The following is a 13,946-nucleotide window of genomic DNA, read 5'->3' as shown; positions in this document are numbered from 1 at the left end:
TAAACAAGATCATGCCATTAGGCCAATGTCACTGATCTAGTTAGTGACAGAGTATGGCCAAAAACACAGGATTTTTATTCTCAATCTAGTGTTCTTCTCCAAGGAGAGATTGAACCAACCCTTCCAAAGACCAATTCCTATGAGCAAGTTGCTCTTAAAATACAAAGTTGAAAATCACAGTTAACACAGACCTAATCTGAAATAAGAGAAACTTGAAAGTTCACAGTAAGTTTTTTTCAATTCTTCCTTAGAAGGGGGGGTGGGAATGAGGGGCAAAACACCACGGAGGAAATAAAAAAACAATTCCACACCTAATTTCAAAGGGCAAAGTGTCACCAGAACACAGAAAATGTAGCTACACTCTGCGAGTGAAAAATGGCATGTTGCAAAGTTACTGGCAAAAGCAATCATATTTTTGATCAAAGATGGAAGCAGAGCGACTCATTAATTAATTGAAGACCGGTAGACAGGGGCCCCTGGCTGGCTCAGTTGGTGGAGTACATGACTCTTGATCTCAGGGTTTTGAGCTCGAGCCCCACGTTGGGTAGAAAGATGACTTAAAAAATTAAGACTGAAGGAGATGTACCACAACCATAGATTCTAAGAACAAGCCTTAATATTAACAGACTCAAAAACATGTGAAATGAAACTCACCGTAACGGTCAGATAGTCGTGGTATGTGAAAAACTGGCCATGTCTTCATAATAGTCTCAAAAAAGTATGATTCCTGGAACTGAAACTGGGAGGAAGAAAAGAAAAATAAATGAAAATAAAGTGGGAAAAGGACAGAGAGGGGAGAATAACATGAATGTGACTGACCTGTCGATACACTGACCTGCTTTCAAAGTGGTGAGTGATCATCCGTATTGGAAGGGCGTGAGACTTGCGCTGCGTTCTGGTCCTCTGCAGACCTACAGCTGAGAACTGTGTGTTACCCAATTTAATGCAGTTCTTCTTCATCAGAAGAAACAAGCAAAATTACAAATCAGCGATTTTTTATTCTCCTTAGACAAATAGTTTTCTTCGTGACATTAACAATTTAAGAATCTGAACCCTCCAGGGAAAGCATTCCCACCACTGTGTTGGTTTATTATGCAATGTTAAGGCCTCTGGTCTGGTTTACAAAGTAACCACCATATACATTTTTTTTTTTTTTTAACCAGTGTCAAAGTGTGGATGTTTTGTGTTTCGACATATAAGCTCTATTAAGAAAACACCCGATTTCAAAATATGAGTGTATGCTCATGTTAAAAAGCAAAACATCTTAAACAGTAATTTCCAGAAGACTTGACTCTGAAACAAAGATATTCGAACAGGTCAATAGCCAGAAACAAGTGTGTAGGTTCCTGTCATCTTTTCTGTTTAAAGGGAAAAGATCCAATACTAGAAACTACATTGCCATTCAGAACCATATTCTAAAGGTGTAGCCAGAATGACATTGTACATGACATTACTTTTTTTTTTTTATGTCCTGGGAAAACCCACATGTGTCAATCTGCTGCATATTTCTCCAAATAGAAAACTCAAGAAACGGCTCAGAATAAGATGTCGGAATCAGTACGTTCACTATCAACCTCTGAATTTTCATAATATGGTTCTTGAGTCAACATAAACAGCCCATTTCAAATAACATCAATTCAGCTTGTGCACTTATTCAAATCCCTCCTCATTCAATAAAACTTGAAACAGAATCTCTTTTTTATGCCAAAGACCTCATTTGCAATAATGAACAACAGATAAGCAAGAAAAGCCTCATAATTAATGTCAAATTGACCTTAAATTAGGACTGTGGCTATGACTTCAAAAGTCTTCTCTGTCAGCTCTTTTGCTAAGTGGCACTAAAGCATCCAAAGATAAAAACCACCAATGCTTTCTTAAAATATAAATTCAAAGTCCTCTTTTATCAAGACTGATGGGCCGAAGTTATGGCTTCTGACTGCTTTGATGGTATACATCTTCCTTGACCTGCATAGGGGTTATGTCCCTAACAAACTCAGGGTGAGTTGAAAATACCTGAAGTCAAAAATGCATTTAATACACTTAACCTACCAAACATCGAGGCTTCGCGTCACCCACCTTAAGTGTGCCCAGAACACTTACATTAGCTTATAGTTGGGTAAAGTCACAAAGCCCACTTTATAATAAAGTGTCGAGTATCTTATGTAATTTATTGAATAACATACTGAAAGTGAAAACCAGAATGGCTGTGAGTATAGGGGATTGTTGACCCTCGTGATTGCCAGGCTGACTGGGAGCTGGGGCTACAGCCCTGCCCAGCATCACAAGAGAGCACCATACTGCCTCTCACTAGCCTGGGAAAAGATCCAAATTCAAAGTATGGTTTCTACTGAACGCGCACTGCTTTCGCTCCACATGTAAAGTCAAAACATCATAAATTGAACCATTGTATGTCAGGAGCCATTTGTGTAGGGAGTACATCATTTCGATCCCTGGGGATTGGATGTGAGCTCCATTTTAAAGGCTCCATGAATTCATTCGAACTAGACAATTAGATAGCTCCTTCTGCCATCGCTGGTCCATTATGTAAGCAATACACGTGGGCCTGTGGGCACCAGAGTCCTTGTTTTGAATGACTTGGAGCTTAAACACAAAACTGGTTGGCATTTTTACTCTCTAAAAAGATACGCACCACACATCTATTTCTGAAGTTCCTCACAAGAGTGGCCGAGCTCTCTTCACGTGCCAGGCCACGCTGTAGGAGAGCCCCAAACTGAAAGAAAATCGATAATCTTGATCCTCTTTGAACTTGTTGGGGTGTTTTGCATTTATGTTGATTCTCAATATATTGTGTTAAAATATTACTTATCCTGATTAACAAGTTTTTTGGCTCCTCTTAAATTTTATGGCCAAGATGGGTGCCTCACTAGCTGTGACCGTAGACCCAGCCCTGCTCTATCCTGCTGTTGATAACTAAGGAAACACAGATTTTCCCCTGTAGGGTTTTCTAATTAAGGCAAGGGTATCCAAAGAATTTTTTAAATGATTAACTCAGCTGTGGATTTATCTAGAAGGGTTATGTACAGTCCATGGCAGTTACGTTTGTACCAGAAAGACCCAGACTTACTTGTAGGAAAACCTCCTACATCTCCCGAGCCTGAGGCCAAGCAAAGAGCATGTGTTCAGCTTTTATTTTTGCTGATTTTTAATGAACAATGTATATACCATATTTCCTTTATTTAGAGATGAGGTTAATTATAAGGGACATCACTGATATTAAAAAAAAACAACCTTCCAGATGCATTCTGGCCAAATTTAAAATTTTTCAAATAGGTGAGTGTGCATCTTAGGAACTATAGGAAGGTGATGGTACACACTGGGCCCACCCTCCTCAGTACAGCTATTGCGACCAACAGCCCAAGTTCTTTTCCCCGCCCCCTTGCACTTGCTGTAAGGTTGCATTATTGTCCCCCTCGTGTTTTGTCGCATTCGGCTTGGTAATCACGCTGTCCTTTGCCACTCCTTCCCCACGCCCTCCTCTTTGAAGGAAGGAGCTATGTTCTGGTTTTCTTTGCAGAGATCCGTCCAGGTCACAGACGTCTTAAGTAAACATTGATTAAATGAATGAATGAAAGACACCTTCATCTCTCTGCAGATAGTACACATTTCCCCAGTGCAAACATCTGTAAGCTAACCAAGGAGAAGTGTCCAAAAAAAATTTTTTTTTTTTTACTTAAACCCAGTTACAGTCACTGTAGAAAACGTAGCAAAGGTATATGTTAATTTTCTCCATTTTCCTTCTTATAGATCCACCTCCCTCCCATTCTCTTTTTGCTTCTAGGGATTCTTTAGGAGGAGCCAACAAAACAATGCCTCTTACTCCTGCCCACGGCAGAGAAACTGTTTAATCGACAGAACCAACAGAAACCGTTGCCAGCACTGCCGACTGCAAAAGTGTCTTGCCCTAGGAATGTCGAGAGATGGTAAGACACTGCGTTCCTATTTCTTACTTAAAGGCTTTCACATGGATGCTTTGCTGGAGTCTGTTTAAGCCACCGGAAGGATTCTAGACAAAGGGAATTGGGGATAAAAGAAAAGAAAACCATGGGCTGGTTGTACATGAAGAAGATAAGAAAGTATAAAAATACTGTATTGCCTCTGAAATAGGAAGAAAGGAAAGACTTTCCTGTTGTTCATGGAGCGAACTGTGCTAACAAGGCTTGGTGAGAGCCACATAGGCCTAGGTTGGATCCTATCTAGGTTTGCCTGTGCAGGAACAGTTTCCTAGGATGTGAGATTTTCAGAGCCAAAACCAGGGATAGTTTCAGGCAAACCAGGACCATTAGGTCACTGGGTAAGTCTGACAGGTGCATAGGTTGCTTGGTACGTGGAGATGCTAAGGAACGACCTGCATGTCTGTAGGAAGCAGAGGATTCTGCTGTTGGGCATGGATTTTGGGAAAGCATCATGAAAATTGCAAAGGCTGTAACAGAAGTCCATGTCTTAAAAAAGGCCATGTGGGTGGTGTCCTTCTCATAATACAGCCCAAATGGGGGAGGTGGGTCCCCAGCTGAATTCCACAGATTAATGAAACAGGACAAATAAACTCACACAAAGAATTTCATCTAGTATTGCTTTCATTTTTAAGCACTCATCTCAACTAATTATTTCCCCAATGACATTGGCCACAGCACTCCTATATCAGGTTGTGAGCAACCCTGAGTCCTGGGGGCATTTCTGTCTTGTTTTCACTGTATCCTCAGAGTCTGGTTAAAAGCAGGCACCTAAATGTTTATTGAATGAACCATGGAATTCTCTTTTACCTGGAGCCTGACATACAGGCAGTTCCCCTGGTACTTATTCTCTGTGTGTAAATCGTTGCGGATTCTCTGCCTCTGGTCACACCTAATGAAGGTCAAGGTACTATGGAAGGAAGAGAGGGAGGAAGGCTTCCAGATTTTAAAGAAATACAGGTAACTAGCATGCACTGTCTGTTGATATAAAGGGATTTTATGAGTTATTAAATCACCATGAGCCTTTTACTCATTTGGATGAAATCAGTTCTCCATAAGTCTTGGTATCTAAACATAAAAACTACTCAGTTCTTAGCTTGCATTCTCAAAATACTTATAATTTTTTGTTTATCTTTTGCTACTTTCCAGTCCACCTAACTTTGCCTTGCATAAACATATACCTAGGAGACCAATTTGACCAAAAAAAAAAAAAAAAAAGAATCTGACTTTGAGCCTTTCAGTTTATAGGTAGCTTCTAAAGTTGCAAGGATGTAAGTTTCCAAAACTCTTCTATTAACTGACTTTTTGTTTGTATTTCTTGCCTGTTTTTCTTGCTTTTGTTTGTTTTTCTTGTTTTTTCTTGTTTTACTTGCTAACTGTGTAGCTTACTCCTAGGGTAAATTGATTACACTGTGTACCTCCACATAACTAAAGTAAAGAAAGTAGAGGGTGGGGATTTAGTAGTTTTAAGGATTTATTTAGTGAAATTATATGGGAACTTGAGTTGATGACTTTATATTTTATTTTCACCATAGTGAGGCAATATATTAATTGATAGTGTTTGAAGGAGAGTATATATTAATAATTGTGCAAAAAAAATAAGTCATTAGTTATTTGTCTTTGTTACTTCTTCCTACAATAAAGGAAAGTGCCTCTTTTGGAAGGCAGGTCTTAGGAGTCCATGCTGGGTGAACAGAATTATGGGCAAGAAAAAGGCATATGGTCCAAAGTTCTCAAAATCTAGGAGACTGTCTGAATCCCATGGCATAAAAGAAATATGTTGGGGGGAAGGGTTATTTAATGGATAAAGCCACAATCTACTCTCAAGGGGGAAGAAATTCACCACAGCACAAAAACTTGCAAGTAAAAGCAATACAATGAAAATGTCTTAAAGACACTGGGAATTCAGAATAATGATCTACCTTAATTTTAGGTCCAGAGACAATCCTGAGGCAGCCAGAGATTTCTTCAAAAAGATGTCCTAAACATGTTTTATGTCAAACCTAATGATGAGGAGAAATGCTCAGGAATGGGTATAGTGGTTGGGAAGAAGGATAATTCTTCTGCTGGAAAGAGGCTCCAGCAGAAGCAAAAGATGATTCTTTCTAAGGGAAAACAATTCTTGACTATGTTATATAGAGGAAGTTTCATCTGAACCTTGATTATAAAGGGTATTTTATAGCAAATAAATTGTATTAATACCAAAGTAGCTGACTAGGTTTAATCTCCTGTTGATATGTAATGCCGTGTTTGTAGATTTCAAAAGCCCCAAAGTTATAGTTGATTACCTATGTCTAGTAAGGACTCAACAATGAGAAATCGTACTTCCTTTGCCACTAATTTATTATACTTACCTTCTGGTGATTAGGCAAGTACTTCAAGGTCCTTGAGTGGTAGTACCAGTGGCCAAGGTAAGATGCCTTCACACCTAACTTCTTTCTGCATATACCTTGCCCATTTTCCTTCAGACAGAAAGTGCCATCTTCATTTTGATATTTGCATTTGCTTTCTGTCAGTTATACATGGCACCAAGAATGTTTATTTCACCATACCTAGTCAACAAAGCAACATAGCTATTTATGGATAGTTTGATATAACTATTAAAATCACTGAATTTTCATTAATTCCTGAAATTTCCATTCTATAATGGTTTATCAGCCATGGCACATATATGAGTAGACAAAAAAAACTCAGCAGTAACAAATTTGTTGAAATTTATTTGGTGTAAAGACTGGAGAATCAAATCCACTTGGCATGCACACACATGTGTCTAAAAAGGCGAGGGCACGCATGTTTATATGTGTGAGAATTGATAACATGTATACGCCCACCAAATCTTCTCCAAATTCTTTTTTATTTTTCTTTTTAATGGGCCCTTCACAAACGTTAGTTTCAGGAGTCTTCAGGATAAACTCTTTCCCATTATACTACTACAAACAAACAAACAAACAAAACCCAGGAAAAAATGCTTGGTGCCAGCAGGAAGATGTGGAGCCCCAAAGCAAAAGCATGACGCTCACCTTGCAATAATTTGGGTGTGGGACCTCCTAAATGACCTCCATCAATGAAAAAGCAGCAGCTGCCCTACAAGGCCAGGCATCACAGATTAGTCTTCTACTTCTCCAGAACAGCATTGTCCAATATCCAGAACGGTATCCACATGTCACTATTTAAGTTTAAATTTAAACTTTTAAAAGTTAGTTTATTTTAAAATTCACTTCTACACTCACACGAGCTGTATTTCAAGTGCTCAGTAGCCACATGTGGCTTGTGGCTACCATCTTGGAAAGCATATAGAACATTCAATCATCACAGGAAGTTCTGCTGGGAAAGGAGAGGGAGGAGAGAGAATATTTTTAAACTATGAATAGGGTTGGGTAGGTTGAATCTGATCTTTTCTACAAAGCTTAGAGCACTATAAAAAAGGCATATCCTTGAAATTAAAAAGAGTTAAATTAAGACCGGTTTCCTTGGTAGGCAGCAAGATGTAGGCATAGAGAACTTTACAACCAAAAGATTGTAAGATAAAATAATTTCCAAAATGAGTATGGTAGTTCTACGATTGGGTTCTCTTGAAGCCAAAAACACATCTCTAGATGTCATGTGTTAGTAAATACAAATCTTCAAAGAATCGATGACTTTGTTTTATAATTATTCCAAAAACTTCTGTTCCATTTAGAATCCCACAGTCTGGGGCGCCTGGGTGGCTCACTCATTCAGCATCTGCCTTCGGCTCAGGTTGTGATCCCAGGGTCCTGAGATCAGGCCCCACATCAGACTCCCTGCTTGGTGGGCAGCCTGCTTCTCCCTCTGTCACTCCTCCTGCTTGAGTTCCCTCTCTCACTGTGTCTCTATCAAATAAGTAAATAAAATCTTAAAAAAAAAAAAAAAAAAGAATCCCACAATCTAAATAAATATGAAAAGATTCCCAATATTTTGCATAAAATTGTTCTTTGCTAGTATGGGATCAAAATGAGTGATAAGAGCATATCATAAGCAAATATCATCATCACTGAATATTTATAAAGCACTCTGATGTATACAGAATCGTGCGAGTTTGAGAGCTAGCAGTTTAACAAGTGGCTGCCTCTGTACTCAAGTGAAAATCATTAACAGAATAATTCAAGTTTGAGAGGGGCAAATGCTTAAAATATGTGCCATTCTGATTAATGAGTAGTGGTAAGAAAAATGCTAATACTTGAAAATATAATAGTAATGCAGCCTTTATTAGAAGTAGGCCTATGAATATAACAAACATTTTTACAAATGGTGACAAGGAATTTTTTATATGTATAATATATATCTGTCAGGAAAGTTTTCAGTATATTTACCTATTCCATGTACTAGAATCATTTCCCCCAAATATATCACGACTTTTATAACAGGAAGGGGTACAAAACTGAAATACTGGCTCATCAGTGTTTCTGAAATAAATGGAAAATTTATTCTAAAATAATATAGTAATTGTCAGCAAAGTTCTTGATTCAGGATGAAGCCAGATAATTCCAAAATGTAGGAGAGCTTTAAGTTGTCTCTGAAAATATTTCGGTTTGTTTGGTGACCTGGAAAGGGCATAACTGTTCACCATTGGGTTTTCAGGTGTTTACTAGGGCAGAGGTCTGGACAGCATACTTACTTGACCTCGTTCGCTTTGATTATGAGATCTGTGGTTAATAGCACATTTCTGAACCTAAAATTATTTAATGTAGGGTCTTAACTGGGTTCACTCATTCATCTGCCTCCAGCTATAGGTCAGTCTGTGCCTCTGCTGAAGGCAAATAGCCTTGTTTGGAAAGATCCAGAGAACTCGGGCGGGGCTTCGCAAAGCTTATCCTCTAGCAATCTGGTTTAGGCATGTCCTTTTCCTGGTGAGATAATTCAGTCACACAAGTACTTCTGAAGCCTCTGTTTGTCACGTGTCAATCTCCCATTTGGGATTGGCCCACAGCAGGTCACATGACCCTGTGGCAAGGGGGTGGGGCAGGGCGGCCCTGCCCACAATGATAGGGTGGTATGCATTTACCCTGGGAATAGGTAGGAAGAATCAGGGTCATTAAAGCAATCAACTCACCTCAATGTATATTTCACCTAAAGGCAGAGTGTATGGAAATCTGAAGCAAGGTTTAAACAGAAAGGGTTTTAAAAAGAGATGTTGCATTTATGTCTCCGCAGCGGAGGAGTTTCTCCCCAGTTTTTTTTTTTTCCCCCTCTATAGATCTTAAACACAAAAGTATTCTACTAAAGTAACTAAGAAAGTAGATATACTCCATGGGGCACCTGGGTGACTCCATCGGTTAAGCAGCTGTATTCAGCTCAGGTTATGATCCCAGGGGTCCTGGGATCCAGCCCCACATGGTATTCCCTGCGCAGGGGAAAACCTGCTTCTCCTTCTCCCTCTGACCCCCACCCTGCTCATGCTCTCTCCTGCTCTTCCTCCCTTTCTCTCTCAAATTAAAAAAAAAAAAAAAAAAAAAAAGGTAGATCTACTCTAGCCAAAATAAAATTTCAATCTTAAACAATAAATAGAAATTTTGTATCCATCTGCATAGCTCTGTAATAAATGCTATTCTGAACTTACATGAATGCAAAGCACAGGTTAGCAAATAAAGAAGGGTGTCACTTAATTTCTTGGGGGGAAAAGTTCTTCTTCCTGAATCCAGAGTTATCACGGCTTATTTTTTCTTAAACAAAAAAGGTTTTCCGAAAGGAATTTATATATTAAATAAAATATATGAATTTATTAATAAATTTATGAAATTAAAGTTAAAATGTTATATATATTATTTGTAAAGATACAGTATAGAGGTACATAGGATGCTTTCCCTAAAATTTTCTTTAGAATTTGGTCCATGGACAAACTGGAAATATAGCATATAAATGTATGTCTGAGATACAGAATCTAAAAAAGAGTGTGTCTCTACCAACAAAATTAAATGCAGGGATCTGAATGATTCCAGACTCTATAAAAATGACAGTTGAGGTGGAAAGGGGAATTCGGTGTGAATTAAACATGTGAATTGTCTTCGGTCAGAAAACTTACTGGGTAATTACCCCTTTGTTTTTCTGCTTAGGCAGCCCCACAACTTAGTCTTTTAAGGAGGACTCAGGAGAAACAGGAAATTTGGGCTGCTCTAAATCCAGCCTTCATAGCCACAACCTTCCAGCAGGCAGGAAGGAGAAGACAGCATGTCCCCACTCTCAGAAGTATCTGTAGCCTTTCCATTTACTTCCTGCCACCCAGAACTTAGTCACAGCGGCACCTGCCAGCGAGGGGGGCTGGGGAATGTGGTCTCCATTCTGAACAGCCAACGCTTAGATAGAATTTGGTAGCTCTGTAACCAACAGAAGGAGAAAATGAACATTGATGGAACATGGCAGGGGACGGGGGCGTTGTGAAATGGCAGCTCTTTCACAGTAGGTATCTCTCTGGGGACTCTCTGTTCTGGAGAGTTCTTAAGCACTTCCTCATTTAGTTTTTCTCAGAAATTATGTTCACCAGCACTAGTGACTAAATCCAGGAATTGGACCTGCTTCTACCCTCCACTTTCTTCTTTCTACATCCCCTGGGCTTCCAGTACCAAAAGGTGATTGGGGGAGCGGGACCTGGATGTCTCGGTCCATTAAGCATTTAACTCTTGGTTTCTGCTCAGGTCGTGATCTCAGGGTGGTGAGATCAAGCCCCAAGTCGGTTCCATGCTCAGCAGGGAGTCTGCTTGTCCCTCTCCCTCTGCTCCTCTCCCTGCTCACTTGGGTTCTCTCTCTTTCTAAAATAAATTAATAAATAAAAATATTTTCTTTGAAAAAAGGTGATGGGAACATTGTTGGGAAAGAAAAGAAAGTGGAAACTCAGAGAGGAACCTCCATGTTTGTTAGAATCCCCACCATTAACATGAACTGAATGACACAGTGTCTGATGATTCAGACAAGGTGGCCCCTTGGCTTCAAATACTCGCTTGTGAGGAAAACTGTCAATATCCATAGCAGTTCAGGAGGTTAAGCTCTTCTAGTTAAGAAACAGTGGATTCAGATCAAAACACCCTCAGATCATTCTGTAACCGCTTACAGAGCCTCTTCCTTCTTTTTCCTCACAATGGCTAAGGATTTTTCCTGAAGAGATAGGCAATATAAAACTCGGGGGTGGTAGAACAAGAAAGGAAGGATAACGGTGGGCTCACTTGCCAAGCACTGGATAGACAAAACTTCTATTTTCCAAAGACTGAATTTGGTCCCAAAAGCCAACTGAAGTCAAATGCTTACTTCAAATGGTGCTTATCATCCTTGGTCTCACCAACTGTGCTGTTTAGAAAATGTGAAATATGGGATGCCTGAGTGGCTCAGTCAGTTAAGCATCTGCTTCCAGCCTGGGTCATAATCCTCAGGTCCTGGGATCGAGTACCTCATTGGGCTCTCTGCTTGGTGGGGAACCTGCTTCTCCCTTTGCCCCACCCATGCTTGTGCTCTTTCTCTCTCTCTGACAAATAAATAAAGTATTTTTTTAAAAATGTGAAATAATAGGGCCCTCTCCAACAATCTAGTAACCCTAGTGCTTAGCTCAGGAAGCTAAGAAAGAATATTGGTTGACTTTTTTTTTTAATTTTATAAATTCTTTTTTTATTTTATTTTATGTATTAATTTTTTTAAAGATTTTATTTATTTATTTGACAGACAGAGAGGTGGGCAGAGAGAGAGGACGAAGCAGGCTCCCCGCTGAGCAGAGAGCCCGATGCAGGGCTCGATCCCAGGACCCTGGGATCATGACCCGAGCCGAAGGTAGAGGCTTTAACCCACTGAGCACCCAGGCGCCCCATATTTTATGTATTAATTTGACAGAGATTACAAGTAGGCAAGAGAGGTGGGCAGGGAGAAAGAGAAGGAAGCAGGCTCTCCGTGGAGCAGAGAGCCCGATGTGGGTCTCGATCCCAGGACCCTGGGATCATTACCTGAGCCGAAGGCAGAGGCTTAACCCATTGAGCCTCCCAGGTGCCCCTTGGTTGACATTTTAAAAGCAGGCGCTATTTGGTAGCTTTTGGTTTGTGGATTTTCCCCTGCACAGAAGAAAGAACCAGGAACTATGCCTTCTAACTTCATGGCAATAAGAGATACATATGTAAGTTTGGACATTTCTTCGAAGCTTAGATTTATTTCTCACTATGCACATTTTAAACCAGGACGGACCCTCCCGAGTCTGACCTTTCCCCAGATGCGGGGAGCAGGTGAAGGCACTCTTGGGCATCCGGGTGCTGGGATTCTACGCATCGATGTGGAGGGGACAAGGACACAGGACCCCTTGGACTTGCCAAAATGATAACCCCAAGCCTCTCTCCTGCCTTTCTCTCACCCTCCCCCGCAGCTGTGAAGTTCGGCAGGATGTCCAAGAAGCAGCGGGACAGCCTGTATGCGGAGGTGCAGAAGCACCAGCAGCGGCTGCAGGAGCAGCGGCAGCAGCAGAGCGGGGAGGCCGAGGCACTGGCCAGGGTGTACGGCGGTGGCCTCAGCAACGGCCTCGGCAGCCTGAGCGGCGAGGCGGGGGGCGCTTACGCCAACGGACACGTCATCGACCTGCCCAAGTCCGAGGGTTACTACAGCGTGGATTCCGGCCAGCCGTCCCCGGATCAATCTGGACTTGACATGACTGGAATCAAACAGATAAAGCAAGAACCCATCTATGACCTCACGTCCGTACCCAACTTGTTTACCTATAGCTCTTTCAACAACGGGCAGCTAGCGCCAGGGATCACGATGACCGAAATCGGTAAGTGGGAGTCGCCTCCCAGCTCCTTTTTGGCAATTCTGCTCTGAAGTCAGTCGCCTTGGTCCTTCATAGTGTGGTCGTTGTCGCAGGTCTAGGTTCAATGGCTTGTGTGCATGGCTTCTAGTGAAAACCGCTATTTGAGTTAAAAATCTTTTTTGTGATAAATGTCATTGGTCTCCCGGCCCACAAAATTTGATGCTGGGCAAAGGAAGAAAGAGGACATGACCAGCAGGAAGGTGCTGTGTGTAAAGGTGCTCTCTGTTGAATTTGGGTTCATCACTGAAGGAAAATGTTATTGGCATAAATGAGAATTTCAGCAAGTATTCAGAGTGATGCTATTTAAAATAAAATAGCTAAGGGATGTAGAAGCAGTTTGTAATACCTGAATGAACAGGGTTCCAGCTCGTCCTCTAAGATAACTTGAGACAAACCAGAAGCAAACAGTACCTCCATTTCCTTCTTTTGAAAAGCAGAGGAGTAGGGGCACCTGGGTGGCTCAGTGGGTTGGGCCGATGCCTTCGACTCAGGTCATGATCTCAGGGTCCTGGGACCGAGTCCCGCATCGGGCTCTCTGCTCAGCAGGGAGCCTGCTTCGCTCTCTCTCTCTCTCTGCCTGCCTCTCAGTCTACTTGTGATTTCTCTCTGTCAAATAAATAAATAAAAATCTTTAAAAAAAAAAATAAATAAAAGCAGAGTAGACCAGAGACCTGTGTAAAGATCTGTGTCTCTTGTAAGTCTGAATTCAAGAATTCTACCTGGGAAGAGAGTCTGAATTCCTGGCGTGGAAAGAGGGGAGTCTGGAATGTTACAGAACGTATGAGCACCCAGTAAGTTACCGTGAAGAGGGCGAGTCACAGGCCTCCTTTGGCTGCGATGATCTTTGATCCCTTAAGGAGCAGTCCTCAAGAGTGCGCTCTCCTAGCCATGCTCTCTTCTGACCTGTTACAACTTTGTTTTACCCTGTTAAGCTCAGGAGTCTATTAACCAGTGGATCTCGTTAACTAACTGCCATAAAGATATTGATGTAGGTTTCATGTGAGCCTCCTGGGTCACAAAGTTGCCTGTTAACAGTAGCCTAGAAGAGCTACCCAGACAGTGGCTCCATCCAACTTCATTGTGGTCTTAGGTATGGGGGGGGGGAGGGAAGCGAGCTGGGCCTCTGGAACCTTGGAGGAAGCGCCTGCTCACGTCCTGCCTTGAGAGGGTCACTAAGCCCCAAGCCA

General features: G+C 41.3%; 1 protein-coding gene across 1 annotated transcript in view; it reads left to right on the top strand.

Annotated features, from left to right (window-relative positions):
• RORB (RAR related orphan receptor B) overlaps window positions 1-13,946 on the top strand; it is a 192,907-nt gene that overhangs the window by 133,799 nt on the left and 45,162 nt on the right. The window contains exons 3-4 of the mRNA XM_059142577.1: window positions 3,800-3,941; window positions 12,322-12,723. Of these exons, the coding sequence (XP_058998560.1) occupies window positions 3,800-3,941; window positions 12,322-12,723 (544 nt within the window). The remainder of the gene's footprint in view (window positions 1-3,799; window positions 3,942-12,321; window positions 12,724-13,946) is intronic.

This window comes from Mustela lutreola, chromosome 12, assembly GCF_030435805.1.
Source record: "Mustela lutreola isolate mMusLut2 chromosome 12, mMusLut2.pri, whole genome shotgun sequence".
Lineage (NCBI taxonomy): Eukaryota > Metazoa > Chordata > Mammalia > Carnivora > Mustelidae > Mustela > Mustela lutreola.
The sequence above is the reverse complement of the archived record's forward strand: the minus strand, read 5'-3'. Positions and strand labels throughout refer to the sequence as shown.